Raw genomic sequence first — 21,669 nt, 5'->3', positions numbered from 1 at the left:
GGTTGTTGTTTCTGGGCTCCTTGGCATCGTTTTTTGCTGAAGAAGGTTTGTCTTTGTCATTCCGCTGCAGTTTGATAGTTGTTTGAAGTTTTCCAGGCCTTTTTTCAGTTCTTGCCTCTGTTTTTTCCTCTGTTTTGTGACTGCTGTGTTTGAGGAGAAGTTGTGTGCTTGAAGTACTGTTGTTTGGACCCTTCAAATGTTTGATTTGGGGTCACTATAGGTGACAAAAATGTTAAAACAGACCTACCTTTATCTGCAGACCCTACGGCTGCACCCTCCCCAATCCTTTCATATGAGAACCCAAATGTGCAGCTCCCCATTGTCAAGTTGGACAATACCAATTATCTTGATTGGTCCCGATCCATGAAATTGATCCTTCGGTGTAGGGGGAAGATGGGGTACATAAATGGCAGCATCAAAGTTCCCCTTCCCACCGAGCAAGGGTATCCCAAATGGGACACTGAAAATTCTCTTGTGATGGCTTGGCTTCTTTTCTCCATGAAGCCTGAGATTGCCAGGAGGTTTATGGGCAAGGAGACTGCCAAGGCCATTTGGGATAGTGTGGCTCGTATTTTTGATAGAGTTGGGGATTCTACAAAGGTATACCAACTTCTCCAACATATTGTTAGCCTGCGTCAGGGTGATAGAAGCATTTCTGAGTACTATACTCTTGTCGTGGGTTTGTGGGAGGAGTATGATCATTATAGAGATCTTCAGTTGTGTCCTGAGGATGAGGTCAAGGTGCACCGGTTGTTTGAGAAAGAGAGGGCCCTATTTCTCCTTGGTGGCCTTAACTCTGAATTTGAACCTTTTAGGGTACAAATCCTTGGCCGACCAAGTCTTCCCTCCCTTGAGGAGGTTTGTGGATATCTACAGAGTGAGGAGACCCATAGGGGTGCCATGGGGACTACTCCTAATCCCACTGTTGAGCGCTCTGCTCTTGTTTCTTCCACCCCTCAGGACTCCAGTAAGGGAGCTGATAAGGGGGCTGCTAAGGGCTGTACGAAGGGCCGGTTCCTCTGTGACCATTGTGGAAAATCTGGGCATACGAAGGACTTTTGCTGGGATCTTCATGGGAAGCCTTCTCCTGGTTCCTCAGGGGGACTGAAGGGACAGCGGAAGAAGGGGCCTAAGGCTCATGTTAGGGTCACTGAAGCTGATTCATCATCCCTATCCAAAGAAGACATTGCTGCCTTTCGTCGCATTGTAGCTCACCTGGATGGGTCCTCTGCTACCCCTACTTCCACGGCACTGCAGGCCTCTTCCTCCTCCGGCACCACGCCTTGGGTCATTGACTCGGGTGCCACGGATCATATGACGGGTAGGTCTCAGCTGTATAATTCCTATTCTGTTTGTTCTGGGAAAGATAAGGTAAAAATTGCTGATGGTTCCTTCTCCTCCATTTCTGGTAAGGGAGATATCCAGGTTACACCTTTTTTACCCTTGAAGTTTGTCTTTCATGTTCCCAAGTTTGCTACTAACCTTCTGTCCGTTAGCCAATTGACTAAATCTTTGAACTGCTTTGTCACCTTCTTCCCTACTCATTGTCTTTTTCAGGATTTGGTGACGAGGAAGGTGATTGGCAGTGGTCGTGAAGCTAATGGCTTATATGTTTTGGAGACTGGTGCTTCCCCTGTTGTGTAAGCCCAATCCTATATGAGTGGGCAAGGAGGTGGACATACTCAGGAGGATATTTTGCTTTGGCATCCTCGTTTGGGGCACCCTTCCTTTTCTGTTATACGGAAACTGTTGCCTCATTTACTTACTTCTTTTCCTGTCACTCATGTTTTCCATTGTGAACCTTGTCTATTCGCCAAAAGTTGTAAAACTGTTTATGCATCTAATGGTAATAGATCTATTTCACCTTTTCATCTTATCCATACTGATGTTTGGGGACCTTCCCCTGTTACTTCTTTGCGTGGCTTCCGTTACTTTGTTTCTTTCATTGATGACTATTCTCGGGTTAGTTAGGTTTATCTGTTGAAACACAAGAGTGATGTCTATGTTGCATTTAAAAATTTTTATGAGTTAGTGTATACCCAATTTCATACTTGGATCCAGGTTGTCCGTTCTGACAAGGGTGGGGAGTATATGTATAGTGGTTTGGAAACCTTTTTTTCTGACCATGGCATTATTCATCAGGTGGCCTGTGTTGATACCCCACAACAAAATGGGGTGGCTGAACGCAAAAATCGCCATCTTCTTGAAGTGGCTAGATCTCTCTGGTTTACTATGCATGTTCCCAAAACTTTTTGGTCTGATGCCCTACTAACGGCTGTCTTTCTTATTAATCATCTGCCGTCCAGTGTCTTGAACTTCAAAGTTCCACTTGAGGTCTTACCTCCCTATTCTTCTTCCTTCTCTCTTCCACTAAGGGTGTTTGGGTGTATTTGTTATGTCCATATTAGCAAATCTGCCCGCACTAAATTAGATCCTAAGGCTTTAAAGTGTATCTTTCTTAGGTATTCCTCCACATCCAAAGGTTATAAGTGTTATCATCCCCCTACACGTCGGTGGCTTCTCTCCAAAGATGTCCATTTATTTGAAACTATTCCTTATTTTCAGTCACCTCTTCAGGAGGAGTGTTCATCTCTAAGTGGTGTTGAGGGTGAAGAGGTGCCAGAGTTTGTTTCAGTTCCTCTCTTCTCCCCTGTTTCTATTTCTCCTTTTCAGATTGACAAGGGAAAGAAAAGTTCTGTGGATACTGTTGTTGAGGGGGAGCCCCCTATGGATAATGTTGTTGAGGGGGAGTCTCCCAGTGCACAGGTGAACAGAGAACAGGGGGGAGCTACTGGTGTATACGAAAGACAGGAGAAATCCTGCTTCATGGCTTCCTATAAAGAAGACCTACCAAAACCCTTCTTCGTCTCCTCATCCTGAACTTCCATCCATTGAGACAAGTATACCTTCTTCTACTTCTATATCCTCAGACTTAGATCTTCCTATTGCCCACCGCAAGGGCACTAGGGCATGTACTAATCCCATTGCCAAGTTTGTTTCCTATGATTCTATCTCCCTTACAGGTATAGCCTTTTCTGTGGCTATCTCTTCCATATCTATTCCCAAGAATGTAGCAGAAGCTATGGTAGATCCAAAATGGAGAGAAGCAATGAACACAGAGATGTTGGCTCTTGAGAAGAATCATACTTGGGACCTTGTTGAGCTTCCTAAAGGGAGGACCCCTGTTGGATGCAGATGGGTTTTCACGGTGAAGTTCAAGTCTGATGGTACTGTGGAGAGGTATAAGGCAAGACTTGTCGCTAAGGGTTATACACAGGTGTATGGCATTGACTATCAGGAGACCTTTGCTCCAGTGGCCAAGCACAACTCCATCCGTGTACTTCTCTCAGTGGCTGCAAATCTTGATTGGCCATTGTACCAACTTGATGTGAAGAATGCATTCTTACATGGTGACCTAGAAGAAGAGGTGTATATGCATCATCCTCCTGGGTTCAAGCTTACTGGTGACAATGGGAAAGTTTGTCGTCTTAGGAAGGCTCTTTATGGACTCAAACAGTCTCCTAAGGCTTGGTTTGAGAGGTTTAGACAAGCCCTCCTACAGAATGGGTATACTCAAAGTCAAGCTGATCACACATTGTTTATACAAAGGAAGGGCAGCACCACTACAGCTCTCATTGTTTATGTTGATGACATTGTGGTCATGGGAAACAGTGAAGCTGAAATCTCAAAATTGAAGCTTTATTTGGCTCGGCAGTTTGAGATCAAAGATCTCGGTCCATTGAAATATTTTTTGGGGATTGAAGTTTCAAGGTCTAAGCAAGGGATCAATGTTTGCCAAAGGAAGTTTGTTCTTAATCTACTTACAAAGACAGGCTACTTAGGGTGCAAACCAATCTCTTCCCCTATTGAGCAGAACCACAGACTGGGGGAAGATTGTGGCGAACCTCTTGTGGATGCTGAAAAATATCAGAGATTAGTAGGCAAGCTAATCTATCTTTCCCTCACCAGACCTGACATAACCTATGATGTTGGAGTGGTGAGTCAGTTTATACATGCACCTAAGATGGGACATCTTGATGCAGTTTATAGGATCCTCAGGTACTTGAAGTCATGTCCTAGAAAGGGTCTTCTCTTCTCTAGGAATGATCACTTAAGAATCGAAGTTTATACAGATGTTGATTGGGCCGGGTCTATTTCGGATAGAAGGTCCACTTCGGGATACTGTACTTTTGTTGGGGGAAACTTAGTCACTTGGAGAAGTAAGAAGCAACCCGTGGTAGCAAGGTCAAGTGCTGAAGCAGAGTTTAGAGCCATGGCTCATGGTGTGTGTGAAATCTTGTGGTTGAAGAAACTTGTTCAAGAATTGGGGTTTGAGACAACTGAGCCTATGAGTCTATACTGCGATAACAAGGCAGCCATCAGTATTGCTCACAATCTGGTTCAACATGACCGGACAAAGCATATTGAGGTCAACAGACACTTTATCAAGGAGAAGATTCTAAGACTATTTGTACTCCGTTTGTGAAAACAACTGAACAAGTGGCAGACATCTTCACCGAAGGACTTAGTTCTCATCACTTCAGTTTTATGTTAGACAAGCTGGGTATGTATGATATATACCACCCAGCTTGAGGGGGAGTGTTAAGAATAGTTGTATCAGGGGAATATATGTACATAACCCCTACTTATGTACTCTATATTTCATTTGTATAAGGCTAAGGGCCTTAGTGTAATTTTACATTCTTTTCAATATAAGCTTGTTAGTCTCTAGTTTAGAGACATAACACATTTTACCCCAAGAATCGTGTTTGAACTCTTAGCTCTCTTGGAGCTGTTTTCTTCCTTCTCCTTCAACTCTAAAACCTAACATCGAGCTCTAGCCGTAGAGACCTTGTCACCCAACAGAAAGCAACTTTTTTGTTTGTTGACCAATTGACTTGAGAAGCTTTCATATCTGCTTAGGAAACCCAATATTTGTTTCAGAGGGCGCTTCAAACCCTCCACCGACTCTAATTAATGGAGTGGGTTAGAGGGGGCTTTATTGTAATCTTTTTCTCACCTATTTTATTATAAACAGAGAACTTGGCTGGTCTCTTAGACCATCCGACCATTGCAGCCCTAAACAGTTCTATTAACATTTACTTTTATGAATTGATACTTTCAGATATAAGCAACGAGGTAAAGAAGCTATATTGGCAAATAATGTGTTCTTCCACATAACCTATGAAGGGACAACTGACATCGATAAAATTAGAGACTCAGTAAGCCAATTTTTTTCTTCTATGTTTATTAAATTTGAATTTTGATTACTTATTTTAACTCTAAATATTGCAATAGGCACAACAGCGTGCTACACAAGACCAGATAGCATACTTTGGACAAACTCCATCCCAGCTTCTGACTGTGCCTCACTTGAAGAAGAAGCCACTGGCAGAAGCTCTTCACTTGCAGGTACTGATCTCTGTATGCTGGAAATTTATAACTATGAGCAATGCTGACATTACTTACATTAGGAGAATCCTGGTTTGGAGGATTTGTATCAACAGTGATGCAGTGCAGGTCCGTACAGCTGTATCAACAGTGATACAGTGCAGGTCTGTACAGCACATTATTGTCAACTTGTGGACTGATTTAACCCAACAACCAAATGCTAATTTTAGCAACTCACCTGTCAAACCCTTTGACTAGATTCACATTTTATATTTTGAATGAGAAATCAATGAATCAAATTCAATCAATTTGAAACTTGCTCAAATCACTGCATTCTAGTTAATTTCCAAGTGAGGAACCAGCAGATGAAGAGCATATCTAAGTCAGGCAAGCAGCAGATAGATGTTTCTCCAATTGATTCCATGCTTGAACATAATATCAGTCCAGAGAATATGATTCATCAAGCCATTGGTATCTCAGGGTAGGCAACCAGAAGAATAGATGGATCTCATCAATTGACTCTCATGCTTGAATATAATATAAGTCCAGAAAATACAATTAATCAAGCCATTGATGTCAACAGCGGAAGAGTAATACTAAATAACAGATCCAAAGTTCTGTAAGAAAGAAACCAATTAACATGAAAAAATTCCTCAACCAATTCTTGATTCTTTACAGAAAGCACCATTGCTGATTTTTTTTTTCCCGGTAGACCCTGAAATAAACCTATGTCTACATGCACTTAGATAATTGCATGATAAATTCTAAAAAAATAGGAAAAAAATTACAGCTGTTAGCAACTCTCTTTGAGTGCCACAATGTTAAAGTTCTGAACTTATTAGGTTGTCTTGTAATAGCCTTATTGGCTTATTGGTTGTAATACCCTTTGGTATGAAATAAAACACAGGCTTTTGAACTATACATACTAACTATTCTGTGGCACTTGGTTTACCTTAATTTGACTAACTTGAGGGTAAGAAGGTGGAGGCCCAAACTGTTGGCACCTTTCACTGGCACCGTAAACAATCAATGAGACATAAGCCTGCCTGACACAATAATACAGAGCTTGGCTGGGTTCACTGACACAGCATATAATAGAAACAAACACTAATCAGAGAGAATAGCACTTACTGATGGAAAGCCAGAGAAAATACAAATCTGAAAATCAGATGAGGATTAGGGTTTTTAGCTGAAACCCAGACAAAATCTCTCAAGGAAATGAATGAAAACTGACTCTTCATATTGCCCCTTATGACATTATATCGTCTTTCTTAACCCAAGCGTAAGACATCCACTAAATTATATCGATTGGAATCATAATTGTACCTCAAACCCTCTAATATTTACTTGCATACTAAGTAATGCAGGCCCCTAGGGCTTTACTTTAAATACTCAATACCAACAATTAGTAATGAAATTCACCCAAACCAAAAAAAAAAACAATAAGTAATGAAGGTAAAATAAAAAATAAAAAAAAGAAAAGCAAGAGATATTTGGCTGCATCCTGTGCTTCTGCATCGTTTAGGCTCAAAATCGTGGTTTGAATCCATGAGAGCAACTTTATCCTGTGATGTAAATAGCTAGTCCTGGCGTAAACCGGGTTCAATTAGTACCAGGCCTAAAACTGGACTCATCTTTCTTAAAACATAATGCTTTTATATAGTTCTTAGAAATTTCTAATTATAGTACCTTTAGAAAGGGTCTCTTAGTGACTAAAGTTGGTAGGAAAGGTTCCATTTCCCTGTTTCTATTGTTTTTGTTTTATTTGCTATGCTAGAAGAGGGTGGGAGAAAAAAGGAATAAGTATTTGACCTATATTTCTTGTTGCATGTCAGACCATCTTCCGGAACCCAAGAGAGGTCATTCCATATGTTGTTCCAAACCCAGAATGGTGCAATGTTCCTGCAGCTGCTATACATGTATCACCCGAATCTGTCATTATTCTTGATTTGAATTCTCCAGCTGCACATGTTGCACTACACAAGTGGCAGCCAAACACTCCTGATGGGCAGGGTATGCCATTCCTTTTTCAACATGGGAAAGCTGTTGCAAGCTCCAGTGGTGGAGCATTCATGCGCATGTTCAAAGCTGGTTCTGAAGAATGGCAGTTTCCCCAGGCATTAGCATTTGCAGCATCAGGAATCAAAAGCTCGGATCTGGTTTCCATTACATGTGACAAAGAAATCATCACTGGTCGGTGGTCATTCATCTCTTCTTTTTTTTTTTTTTTTTTTTTTGGCAACATGAGTTGTAATACACATTCAATAAAGTGCATTCCTTTTTTTCCTGCTTTTATTGAGAATTGGTTGTGAATATTATAGTCTCTAAAAATGTTGTAAGGAAGAAGATGATAAAAAATAAACGAAAGAGGCACACTAAAGGAGAAGGATAATGATCATTTGTTAAATGTATCTGTAATGTGTTTCTAATCCTTTAGGTTGGAAAGTTTGATATTTTCCCCTGCTATTTATTTTCCTTCAGAGAATGTTGCTTCTGGGATTCGCTCATTTTTTTATTTAATTAATTGAATTGGATTTCTCCACGTCCTTTTGCTTAGGTGTAAAATATTGTGAACTAGTCAAAACAAAAATAAGATGAATACTTTACTAACTGTTAGAGAGTATAGATGAAGAAAACCAGAACCGAGAATGGAGGAAGAAGAGAGAAAGAGAAGAAGATGAGGAAGAGGAGAGAACTGTTAAACTTATCAGTCTCCCTCATAATGCTTGTATTTATAATCTCAAATTACAATAAAAAGGGGAACTCCTAATCAGATTAGGAATTCCTAATCATGATAGGATTCCAAGTTACAATAGGAAAAGAACTAGAACTAACAACTCAAACTGAAACTAAGACTAACAACTCACAGTAGAATTAGGACTTGACATAATTAGAAAATAGGACTCCAAGTAGGACTAGGAAAATAGATGATACACATATCAACCAAATCACTATTCACGTGAATAGTATCACATGAACAATACTTCAACACTCCCCCTCAAGCTAGATTATACAAATAAGTAAAGAAAGAAGATCCAGCTTGAACTAAAAGGAAAAAAAAAAAAGAACTCCATAATAATGCAAACACTTCCCCTCAAGTTGGCGCATACAAGGTATTAATGCCCAACTTGAACAAAATGAGAAGAAATTAAGTTGCAGCAGAATCCAGCTTGACAGATGAATGTAGCTCCCAAATAAACCTTCAAGAACTTGAAATAATTGATCTTCAAAACCTGGACAGACATGATCAGCAAACCGGGACTAGAATTTCTTCCAAAAAAGGTAGGTTTTAACGATCTTCAATAGCTAACCAGTGATGAATCTCAGATTGTCACATAAAATCTTGAAGTTAAATAACTAGAGCAGCAAGTAGCGGAAACGAGCTGAATTAGGCAACGGAAAAAAACTGTATCAACCCAACTGAAAGTCCTCAAATAGGCAACAACCAAATATCTTCAATACTCTTCAATACTTCAATCTCCCCCTTACGGCAAACTCAACCCAATAACGAAGGATACCCAATGGCAATGGTGGAGAAAACTGATCTTCTATGTTTTGCACCAATGTTCCTACAAGTTCTGCGTTCTGCAATGTCTGCAGGTGTACTGTACATAATCCCCCCCTCACGTGTAGTACACGTGGACATAACAGAGATAATGTAAAAGATAGGGCAAAAACATAATATTCCAGAATTTTCTAAAAGTGCTATGGGTAATTAAAAAGGAAGGAATGGCAAAATTGTAATTTACCGGAAGGTTCCAAAGGGGTTGTGGGTAAATACCAAAGGTATGGGATATGAAGGGAATTAGAATTATTGAAAGGGAATGGTGTTGGTAAAAAGGATGGCATGATTGTAATTTGGTGGAAATCCACTTTTTAAATACAAACCAAGCCAAAGGGCAAACTGGTAATAAACCAGAATTTTCAAGGGTCAATTGGGTAGTCAAATAGGGGAATGTATTAAATTAATGGCAGTTCCGTAAATAACCAGAATTTTGCAAGGGGAATGGCAGAATTGTAAATACCACAATTAAAAAAGGGATGGCATAGTTGTAATTTAGATGAAATCTGATTACAAATACCACCCAAGGCAAAAGGGTAATGTTGGAATGAGCAGTAATATAAGGACAGAGGTAGATAAGGGAAGATGATAAGGGCATAAAGGGAAACTTAAGGAATAAAATAGAGTAACTAATAAAAGAACCAAGTCTCTTGAGTCACGCAACTAAAGAAAAGTAAGAAAACACATTCTTGATAAATCCTGGACCAAAGGATATGGCAACACGTGACATGGGAAACCAACTCATAAAAGGAAAGAATTGATCGCAAACATTTACATAGAATTGATCTACCGTATCTGAATTCAGATACGGTAGATCGAGATGGATCAAGATGCAGCAGTTCTTCTACTTTTTCGATCAGCAAACAAAAGCAGGTCCTTCGATCTCCTCTGATAGCGAAAGCAACCCACAGCATCAAATTGATTCAGCAAGTAGAAAACCAGAATTTAATTCCACAAACAAACCTTCGATAGCAATCAAAGTAAACAACAGCAGCGACAATTGATGAATCGATCCAAATAAAATTTCCGACACCAATAATCTGGAAACCAGAAATCCAAGAACACCTTCTTCTCTGTTCACTAGCTTCTCAGGAGGAGAGGACCTAGTCGAACCGAGAAACCTTCATCTTCGAACCGACGGTACGGTAAAGTAGGGAAGAGTAGTAGTCCAAAGGGAAGAAGAAAACCACAGCTGCTGCAAACACCATACAACCAGAGCAAGCACCAAACACCGCAACCAACCCAGCAGGAAATCAATATGTAAATCAGCAGGACCTTTTTCTTCTAAAGAGGACAGCACTTTCAACGAACAGAGCTTCTTCAGATGTTGGTTCGATTCACACAACAGCAGTCATCTTCTCCAACAGAATCACTCCATGATAACAAAAAATAAAAGGGCAGTAATAGCAGCCCCATCCCTAGACAAAGAACACAGCCAGCAGAAAATTGCAGGTGGATGTCCTTCTTCTTCCACCTTTGAACCAGTCCTCAAAAAGGAACAGCGGCAAGCAACCGACACATAAACAAGGCTTGATAAAAGCCATAAAACCAATCACATAGCCAAACAAAACTGGATTCGAACTTTTAATCGACAGCCATAGCAACAAAAATCAAACAAAAAACTGAATATCTATAAACATGCAGCAGTGGTGACGGTGGCTGCTCACCACACCAGAGACCTTATACGACTCTCAAACCGGCAAGACGATAATAACCCAGGGTAACTTCAGACCATGAGCTCTGATACCATGTTAGAGAGTATAGATGAAGAAAACCAGAACCGAGAATGGAGGAAGAAGAGAGAAAGAGAAGAAGATGAGGAAGAGGAGAGAACTGTTAAACTTATCAGTCTCCCTCATAATGCTTGTATTTATAATCTCAAATTACAATAGAAAGGGGAACTCCTAATCAGATTAGGAATTCCTAATCATGATAGGATTCCAAGTTACAATAGGAAAAGAACTAGAACTAACAACTCAAACTGAAACTAAGACTAAAAACTCACAGTAGAATTAGGACTTGACATAATTAGAAACTAGGACTTCAACTAGGACTAGGAAAATAGAAGATACACATATCAACCAAATCACTGTTCATGTGAACAGTGTCACATGAACAATACTTCTACACTAACTAATACCAAAAATTATTGTGTTACTAGTTCGAAAACTAACTAAATATAGTAAACAAAAATTCTCAACTGCATTTCGCAGATCTTTATAGAAAAATATGGCAAAGGAAATATTTTGCTTCACTTTTGAACTACTATCTAAAATGTTAGTATTCTCTTCTACATTATTGGTCTTTCTTCGTAAAATATTTCACTTTTCACCTTACATGATTTTGCATCCAACCAGATTGAGCAGCAGTCATAGATGGTTTGACCATGGGCATGCACAGGCACTGCTCCCCAACCCCCATGGGATTGGCAACATTGCTGGACTGCATCCAGAATCTGGTGAAAGGCAACTTGTCATTTGGAAACCTATATTGTGCATGTATTTGTGTACATGAAGGTTATAAAAATCTGGATGGAATCAGTTCTATCAACTGATTCGTATCAGTATCCCCGGTCCTCGATCTGGCTGATTTAGCCATATTTAGCCGACATCCATACGGATTGGCCAATCAGACCCTAAATCCATGATTTAAGTCTTTGGTGTATATAGAGAGTAAATGGGCTTAAAACACTTTCTGTTTGTGTCAGAAAATTTAAAACTATGGAGGACTAGTGTTGATAGCTGTTAAGATATATAATACTAAATGCTTATGTTTGTTTGCAGTAATAGTGGACTTAAAATTTAAAACAATTTCTGTTTGTTTGCAGTATTAATGGACTTATTTGTCCTCATGCTATGTTATTAGGTGGGCATGCGGACAATAGTATCAAGTTAATATCATCTGATGGAGCCAGAACCATTGAAACAGCCACAGGACATTGTGCTCCTGTGACATGCCTTGCTTTGTCTGGTGATAGCAACTATCTTGTAACTGGATCTCGAGATACAACCGTGATACTCTGGAGGATGCATCGGGCTTCTGCATCACATTCAAGCACTATTTCAGATTCTACGACTTCATCCGGCACACCCACTTCTTCTAGCAATGGTAATCTAGCAAACATCTTGGCAGACAGTAGTCAGAAACTGCGTATCGAAGGCCCAATGCATGTCCTCAGAGGCCATCTCAAGGAAATAACTTGCTGCTGTGTCAATTCTGATCTGGCAATAGTTGCTTCATGCTCCAACTCTTCAGACGTGCTGCTTCATTCTCTATGGATGGGCCGTTTGATCAGGAGACTGTTGGGTGTGGAGGCTCATGCTCTCTGCCTTTCATCTCGAGGTGTCGTAGTGACTTGGAACAAATCAGAGCATAGGCTCAGCACCTTCACTGTGAATGGGATTCCGATTGCCTCAGCACAATTGTCCTCTATCCCTGTCAGCATCAGTTGCATGGAAGTCTCAGTTGATGGAGAATACATTCTGATAGCAATTAGTTCATGTTTGGATAATGATGGGACCAATAATACCAGCAAAGATTCGGAATTCAATGAGAATGAGGCCGAAGGTATTGACCTAGGATTGAATAGGAAGAGCCCTAACCATAGGTTGACTGTTCCAGTACCTTCAATTTGTTTCCTGGATCTGCCCTCACTCAAGGTATGAAATAAATAGTGAAACTAGCGTGGTCATTTTGCATTTCTTTCTTCATATTATCCATTTTAGGACATTCAGTTTCTAACCGACCAAGAATCCTGTACTGCTGGCAGGTATTTCATACATTATTGAAGTTTGGAGAAGGGCAAGATATTACTGCTATGGCTTTAAACAAGGATAACACAAACCTTGTAGTGTCAACAGCAGATAAACAGTTGATAGTCTTCACTGATCCAGCTGTAATTTCACTTACTTTAGTCTTCACAGATCCAGCTGTAACTTTACTTACTTTTCTTTCTCCCTTCTAGACTGATCTATGTAGACACTCACCTTAAGTTGGCTACTTATCTTTGTTGCAGTTGAGCTTGAAAGCGGCGGATCAAATGCTTAAGCTTGATTGGGAAGGAGACGGCTCAGCCCCCTTATAAAATAAAGCTTCCAAACATAGGGTTTTGATTTGTGTGAAGAAAGAATATGAGATTGCTCTGAAGCTAGTCCTTTGGGGCTTGATACTTCGATAGCAGGGCTGCAGTACATTCAGAACTTGAGCTGAATGCATAAATTTGTTTGGCAACTAAGATACTCGTTCGAGGGTGTAACATATGTATCCATCAAGTGGATGGACTCTACATATGTGACATATATGACTTGTAACTAGAACAGGGTTGTCCTCTTGATTTTTGACTAAATTGAGGTGTAAGTTTGTTACATAGTGAGATGATGTTTAGGCCTTTCTCTGTTCATGGAATGGGTAGTTTTTTGTTGTACCTTTCCAGTTCTGTTAAAATTTTAAATGAGAGTTATACTTCTTTTATTGTTCTTCTCCAGTCCTTAATTTCGGTGAGGTTTACACAGTTCACAATTTGGCATGTCTTTTATGAATCCAAAGGGAATAGTTGCCTAATATGGCTATATAGAATGGAGAAAGTTTCCCTGGTCTGAGGGTGAACCTCAGTACAACAGTAAGTTTGCTCCCTGCGACATAGTGGTCGTGGATTTGAGTCGGGAAAGCCTGTCTACGGACCGGAGGTAAGGCTGCGTATATTATGATCCTCCCCAAACCCTATAGTGGCGGGAGCCTCGTGCACTAGGTACACCCTTGAAAGTTTCCCTAGTCTGTGCAAAACCATAAACTTACTTGGTTTGTGCAACTAGTTTTGCCATGTGGAAGTGTTAAAACAAACACCAACGAAACACAAATAGAAAACAAAACAGAGTGAAGATGACACAGATTTTACGTGGTTCACACATCAATGTGATGTGCTATGTCCACGAGCGAAGCTGAAAATGATTCAATATGTAATAGAAGAAGATACAATAGAGATCTCTCAAGAACAACCATTTAATGGCAGCAATAACTCTCTCCTTAAAACTGTAACATGAACACCCACCCCCCCAAATCGACTTCTAAATTGCTTACACAATAAGGCATGAAAATAGGGTAATACTCCTCCAAGTGGGTCGATCTATTGGATTGGGTCGTAATGTATCATAGGGCCTTCGCCCTCTGCTACCTTCTCAAACCTCAAAAAAAAAACTATCATGTCGGAGCAAGTCAATCTTCGAAAAGAATACAAGAATTCAAGACACACATAGCAGGAAGTGATGTGACAATAACATGCAGATATTTTTTGAAAATGATCTGAATTGGTCACTTGTCAAATTCAACCATTTATCCTCTCATGTATGATTTGCATTCTCTTGGTGTGACGTGCATCCTCTTGGTAGTGCTGAAATTTTTGTGGTACAAAATAAGTATAAACCAGGTAGATTACATGGTCTGGGCAAAAAATTATCCTCTCCAATTCCTTAAAGTGTGGCAGTGCGGCAGTGCTAAGTGGAGATGTCGACACCTAGTAGCTATTGCATCGGACCATTGGATGCAGCAGCTGCCAGGTGTCGACATCTCCACCTAGTACTGCCACACTACCACACTTTAGGAATTGGAAAGGATAATAATTCAGTCTGGGTAGACCATGAAACCCTTTCTCATTTATAACTTGCTAAACTACACTTTATCCAAACCTTAGGTACCCTAGGTGCCATTTACCCTATATTTTTTTTGATAAATTACATTTGAGGTGCTCAATCTTTATGAAAAGGACACCTTGGATTCCTATTTTTCGAAAATTGACGTTTGAGGTGGCTTAATAGGTTAATCCTGCTTCAAACTAAAATATTTCAAATGTTGCCCTCTCTCAACCTCACTTACACCCCTGTTCCCACTTTCATTCACCTCCCCCTTCCACTACCAACTCAACCGCCATCAATGCCGTCACCACCTGCTTCCCAGGCAACCCCTGCAACCCACCCTACCTTCTCCGCCACCCAATCATGCTACTTACCCGGCCCAAAGAAGGCGAGACAAGAGTATTAGGCATTCTGGCCATATTCCAGAGACTCCCAACGAAAGAAAAATACCAGAAACTCTTCAAATTTGTTTTGCCTAACAAGGGTGTCATCAAATATGAGAAACGAGTCATTTTCCATCCATCAATTTGGTCCGGAGCAAAATACTACTGCGAACTTGTCCCGAGAGTTGTTGCCATTAAAGAGAGAGGACCAGGTTCTCGGAACTATTGTACGTTGAAAGCTCTGCCCTCTACTCCAGGAGGACACTTTAGCAGCTCAGTTTTGATGTCACTTGCATGCCCAACAATCTACTTCAACATAAGCAGAAAAAATCCCAGATTTGCTTCAGTACGAGCAGCGGAAGGATCTCACATTTGTTTCAGCACTCCAACGGGACAGACTTGCTAATATCTCAAATCTGATGATTTCTGTTTCACAGCAGCTTTCTCAGGTTGAACTATATTCAGCTTCTTCCTAAGTGGATGACGATATACAAGATTCATATCTGAATCAGTTCAGGCAACGGCGACAGAGATCTCTCACAGTTAGTCAACGACTCTAAGCTTTTTCACTTCCCCCAAAATTGACCAGTCCATATTGTTATTTACTCTCTTTACATTTTTATGAAAAGAGGCGGCAGATAAACCTTCACTTATTATGCAGCGGTCAAGGTTTGATCACAAACCCTTGATGTTAAGAATCACATATCTTCTATACAAAGAGAAAGAAACAGTGACAGCATGCTTGTGAATTCCTCACCCATTTCTTTATCGAAGTAAGTCCAGAAAATGTCTGCTCTCGTCTCTCTCTCTCTCTCTAACAAATTGAGCTCTCTCGAACGACATTCTCGAGGATCGAATTCCATCTATCAAAGCAGAGAAAGATCCTTGAAATCGCCTTAAACCCCAAAACTAATGCCATCTAAAGATTCAATGAACAATATGGGAACAATTGCAAGGTCTAGAACTAAGGAATTCATGGAGGCACTACAGGCAGGAGACGGACGTGAGCATGATTGGTCAATTCGGCTTCGTATTTCGTTGTTGCATATATAGTTGTCGTCACTACCCTGAGCGAGAGCAAGAAGCATGGTGGGGTGGATCCGGCTCCTCTCCAGGGAGCTCAGCGCCCAGGGAGTGTCCAAGGGGCATCCAAGGGTTGGCCTGAGCTGCACACATCTCCGCAAACGCCTAGGGATGTGTGCAGCATAGCCCAACGGCTGGATGCTCCCTGGACATGCTGGGTTCCCCGAAGAGGAGCTCAATCATGGTGGGGGGGGGGGGGGGCTTTAGAGGAGGGTGGTGAAGCAGGGGAGTGGGGTGGGCTGGCGGAAGCAAGGGCGAAGTGGAGGTGGAGGTGAGTCAGTGGGACTTGGGAGAAGAGTTGAGAAGGGAAAATATGGAAATTACATTATTTTGGAATGGGACTAACGTCAGTCATTTAACCTACTAAACAACAAACACGGCCTTAGGCTAAAGCTAATGACTTCTCTGAACTTGGCATTGCTGAGGGTTGTTTTCCAATTAAGTACTTGGGAGTTGGGAGTGCCGCTTGCATCCCATGGGCCTAAAGCTGATGACTTCTCTAAACTTGTTTCGAAGGTGGATGGCAAGTTATCTTTATGGAAGTCTCGAGCTCTATCTTTTGCAGGAAGATATTAACGCTCATTAAATCGGTTGTCATGGGGTGTATTGCTTATTGGATTAATGTGTTTCGATTCCCACAACACATAATCGACACCTTGGAGAGGAAGATTGCAAATTTTTTATGGAGGGGGAATTCTCCCAGCGGGATGCACAAAGTTGCCTCGGCAGCAGTGTGTCGTCCTAAAGATGAAGGAGGACTAGGCTGACGGCGACTTCGAGATTGGAATACTGCAGGTTTAATGAGGCACATTTGGTCTGTTTCTTCAAAGGAGCAAACTTGTTGGGTTAGATTTATTAAACATCGATGGTTAAAGAGACACTCGATCTGGTCCCTATCCCAATTGTCACAATGTTCATCCACCTTTCGGGAAATATTGAGAACTGGCAGCAGGCTGCACCTGCTATCTTCTTAAATCGGGAGGAGAAACCCTACTCTGGTCTGATCCATGGCTTCCTAATGGCCCTATTGGAAGACATGGTATCTTAATAACCGAAGCATTAGGCAGAAACACATTTGATCGTGTTAATGTACTTCGGTCATATGAGAATTCATGGGATGCTACTATGGTGGATGATGCGATACTTGAGAGATGGTCGGAGATTGTGAATACAAAAATTCATAGCAAGTTACAAGAAGATACTGCAGTTTGGACACCTTCTACGAATGGAAAGTTTTCTTTAAAAACTGCTTGGGAGGTGGTTAAGAGTTCAAGGTGATAAGGTTAAGTGGTGTAACCTGGTGTGGTTTTCTTCAACACAACCAAGGTTTTCATTCATAACCTGGGTGGCAGTATTGGATAGACTCACGAACCGATGCAAAATGAGATTGTGGGGAATAACTACGCACTTCGTGTATTCTTTGCAATGAATCTGAGGAGACTTTGGATCACTTACTCTTTAAGTGTTCCTTCTCAACATCGATTTGGAAGGAGGAGATTAAGTGGCTGACGGATCATTTTCATGGGAACACTTTGATCTCGCAAGTTCGAAAGTTCAGTTTTGTCGCCACTGTGTATCGCATATGGCAGGAAAGAAATGCGAGAGGACAACAGCAGCAACCTCGCACTTCTGGTTCTGTTCTACAACAAATTTTGCGTGACACAAGGGCTAGATTCTCCGATCAGCTTAGCCGGATTCAAGATAGCAACTGGAATTGGGAATTCTTTTAACAGATGGGATATTCGAGTATCCTACTCGCATCCTTCTTTAACCTCCCTTGTCTGGCCTTTTCCCCCACATGGGTGGGCAGCTATTAATTGTGATGGGTCGGTGAAAGAATAGATGAGCGGATGTGGAGCTGTTGGAAGAGATCACTTGAGGAAACTTATTTTTGCCTTGGCAGGTGGCACTCAAGACAACAACATTGTTCGGGTGGAGCTTCATGCCATATGGAGGGGTTTGATGATGGCGAAGTCCTTACATCTTCCTCATGTGCAGGTGTGATCTGACTCCCAAGTGGCCATCCAGATGATTGTTGGGAGATATCAGGTTTCTTGGGATGCTTTATGGCTGATTGAGGAAATTCGAGACTAGCGAGATTCCTTTCGTAGTAGTATTTTTGCTCATCATGTATGGGAGTTCAATAGCTGTGCAGATTTTCTAGCCGGGCTTATGCGTTCCTATTGAGAAGTCCATTTTTGTACGGATAGTCTTCCAGAGGCATTATCCATTCTTATACGGGATGATGCCAAAGGAAAGAAATACTATAGGCTGTAACTTCTTATTTTAATTCTATCTAATATAAACTCCTTTTTAATAAAAAAAAAAAGTCTTATCCCAACTTAATAGAGTCCACTACATAGATCCAAACAAAACAGAATAGAGAAGACATAGAAATACTCAAAACTAAAAAACAAAAAAAAAAAGATTGGACAAGAAGGACGGAGAAGGAGATGAGAAAAAACAAAGAAAATAAATAGAAAGTTGAAAGATAGTAAAAGGCAAAAGGTACAACCAAACATGTTAGGATAATCTAAACTAAATGGAATCTGCGACATGGATCCTTGCCCTCCATTAGGTTCTGTCTGAGGTCATACTTGAGACTTGACCTAGACTATGCATGTCCTTCTTGAAATATCACTTTGCAAAGAATGGACACCTCAAAAGCCCTTTTCACAAAGCTAGGGCACCTCAAATATAATTTACCTTTTTTTTTTGGTAAATTATCATTGCCACTCCTTGAATTACACCCTTATTTTAATACAATTTTACCAAGTACCCAAATTTCAAAAGGAACCTAAAATTTATCGGGGTTAACAGTGTGAAGTTCAAAGACTAAAATACCCTTTAAACTAAAACATAAAAAATCAGATTCTTTCAACCCCATCACCCTCACCGTCGAAAGGGTGAGGGGCGATGAGCATCCAGATCGTCTACGGCCTGCCTGCCCGTAGCAGCCATAGCATCACACTAATGAGGCGTGGCGCAATGACCGCCTTACCCCTGCCCGAGTGCCTTGCCCGAGCAAGGGCAAGGAGGTCATTGCATCGCGCCTCATTAGTGCGCTGCTATGGCCGCTACGGGCAGCAGGCCGTAGACGATCACGATCTAGGGCAATGAAGCCCCTTGGCCGAAATCGCTGCAAGTTCTGGCAATGAAAGAGAGATCCACTCTTTTCTCTTTGCCATTTTTAAGCAAAGACGGTGGTGACGCCTTCACGTTTGAGGGCTTCGTGAGGTGTGAATCTGGAGATGAAGGTGACACTGGTGGTGGTGGTGGGGCGTTTAAGGTTGGGGTTTGAGAGGGTGTTGGTGATGTCAAGAGGACGGCAGGGAGAGGAATTGGGGTATATGAGTAGGGTTCCATGAGAATTTTTTCTGAAATTGTAGATTAAAAGGAAGGAATAGTTCAACTTGCAGATTGGTAAGTCATGAAAGGTTTAGACTTGCAGAAATACATGGGGCGGTGATTCGGTGGTACAAGATTGTTTCTTTTCGTTCAAGATTTCAGCCCAAGGATGGTATCAACATAAGGGCTATTTATAGAAGATTGCTTAATCCGCAGTCCCAGTCTTGCAACTTGCATCTTTTCAGGCCAAATCCAACTCTGAGCCCTTTCACATTCACACCTGAGTTCTTCTGGGTTCGTGCTAGATAAACCCCAAATCATACCTAACCCAATCACAGTGAAGAACACTTCGTCCACAGATTCACGCGTCAACCGCAGCAAAAAGAAAAATACAAAGAACGAATAGCTCAGACTTATCCATTAAAATATGAATCGGAAACAAGAATTCATTCTTAAATATTATAGTTACAAAAGGAAATGATAAAGAAATTCACACGATCTGTACAGTGCATTACCACTATAGTTTGCTTGGAAAAAAATCCGAAGTCAACAATAAGCCTGCAGAAGAGGAGCAAAGGCAGTAGTAGCAGAACTCAAGAGGACAAAGACAACTCTGTAGCATCATCACAATAACGTTTGGAGACCAGCTATTAAGCTCTGGTCGCCATTGGGAGAGAGGGCATGAGGTACTGTGCAACTAGGTGATCGACTTGAACAAACCCCAAGGTCTATGTAGTATGTGCTCCCCTTGTTTTAGAAGGTGAGAGAATTAGTCTATGCATTTGCAGGAAGAGGAAGAAGAAGGAGGATCGGCTCTTGGTTTTCCCTTGGCTCTGGGAAATGTTTCAAACTTTTCTTTTGCTTTTTCAAAAATCTTTTCGAAAATGGTTGTTGCTCCACCTCTTCAAAATGAGATGGCTGCAGCCCCCAATATAAAGTGAGATAGAACTGTCGGGGAAGAAAGGGGTGGGAGGGCATGATGGAGGTGGGGTAGGGAAGGGTAAGGTACAAAAGAGGGGCGGTTGCGAGGGAGAGGGGTGAGAGGAAGAAGAAGGGATGAGTTTGGTTTTTTTATTTGGGTTATTTCCAAATGCCCCCTGAAAATGATCAAACTTACAGTTGCTCTCCTGAACTTTCATTAATTCTACGTGCACCTCTACTTTCTAAACTAAGTACCACTATAGTCCCTCCAATTAGACAAAGACGTTATGTTCTAACGTCTGATATTTTTTATACATGGTTAGACCATTCTGCCCTTGATAGAGTGGAATGATAAAATTGCCTTTACCTTAAAAAATAAAAAAAAAAAAAAAAAAAAAACCTGCTACCCATCTTCCCCAAATCGATTGGGGAAGATGAGTTGCAGATAATCAAATACCCTTTAACCCCCTTTTTCCTTCCTTCTTCGATTTCTTTCAATCTTCTTTTTCTTCTTCTTCCCTGTGTTCTCAGATGGGTTGCAGATTGAGAAGATTTTTAGAATAAACTTTGGACTGTTGTTATAGTGTAATGGGAATTCTTCTTTCCCAGATCGTTTGCTTTAACCAAAACCCAGCAGAATCAGGTTCTTAAAGAAGAAGAAGAGGAAGATGGGAGAAGCAGAGAGAGAGAACCATGTATCGTGTGGCTGCTAACCTCGCTTCAAAAGCCAGGTCAGTGTTCGTTTCCTATCATTCTTGTTTATGGGTTCTGTTCATTTGTTCACCCGTCATTAGACTTATCCCATTTCTGCGTTTTGGGTCTACAGGATCTCTAGGAACAGTAGCCAATAGGTGAGAATTTGTGTATCTCTTATTCGTTTTAGTGTTTAGTGGATTGATTTTTTTTTATTGAATTTTTATTCGTATCGATGGTAATTTATTGGAGTTGTTTGGATTTTTTATCTTCGTTTCTTAAATTGGTTTCGGGTTGTCGCTTGTCAGATTGGTAGCAGGTTGAATTGTAACAGAAACTATGCAGCTAAGGATATTAGATTTGGATTTGAAGCTCGTGCAATGATGCTTAAAGGTGTTGAAGAACTTGCTGATGCTGTTAGAGTAACCATGGGCACCAAGGTAAAGGGCATTATCATTCGCCGCTGTGTAGTTTATTGTGTAGATATTGGTAGTGGTTTGCGGAGATGTCTGCTATGGCCATTCTTTTCGTGATGGATTAGATTAAAAAACTCATCTTTTCCAAACCCTAAACGAATTGGGGAAGATGAGTTGCAGAGGGTTTTTTTTTTTTTTTTTCTTTTTTCAAATAAGGGTATTTTTGTCATTCTACCCTATCAAGG

At 40.9% G+C, this 21,669-nt stretch overlaps 1 protein-coding gene across 1 annotated transcript in view; it reads left to right on the top strand.

Annotated features, from left to right (window-relative positions):
- The window catches only part of LOC122667673 (BEACH domain-containing protein C2-like), a 183,658-nt gene extending 170,240 nt beyond the window's left edge, over positions 1–13,418 (top strand). The window contains exons 26-31 of the mRNA XM_043864047.1: positions 5,126–5,222; positions 5,299–5,412; positions 7,227–7,584; positions 11,819–12,612; positions 12,723–12,848; positions 12,969–13,418. Of these exons, the coding sequence (XP_043719982.1) occupies positions 5,126–5,222; positions 5,299–5,412; positions 7,227–7,584; positions 11,819–12,612; positions 12,723–12,848; positions 12,969–13,037 (1,558 nt within the window). The 3' untranslated portion in view covers positions 13,038–13,418. The remainder of the gene's footprint in view (positions 1–5,125; positions 5,223–5,298; positions 5,413–7,226; positions 7,585–11,818; positions 12,613–12,722; positions 12,849–12,968) is intronic.
- The last annotated feature ends 8,251 nt before the right edge of the window (positions 13,419–21,669 follow it).

Source organism: Telopea speciosissima, chromosome 1 (assembly GCF_018873765.1).
Source record: "Telopea speciosissima isolate NSW1024214 ecotype Mountain lineage chromosome 1, Tspe_v1, whole genome shotgun sequence".
In the NCBI taxonomy this organism is placed as follows: Eukaryota; Viridiplantae; Streptophyta; class Magnoliopsida; order Proteales; family Proteaceae; genus Telopea; species Telopea speciosissima.
The sequence above is the reverse complement of the archived record's forward strand: the minus strand, read 5'-3'. Positions and strand labels throughout refer to the sequence as shown.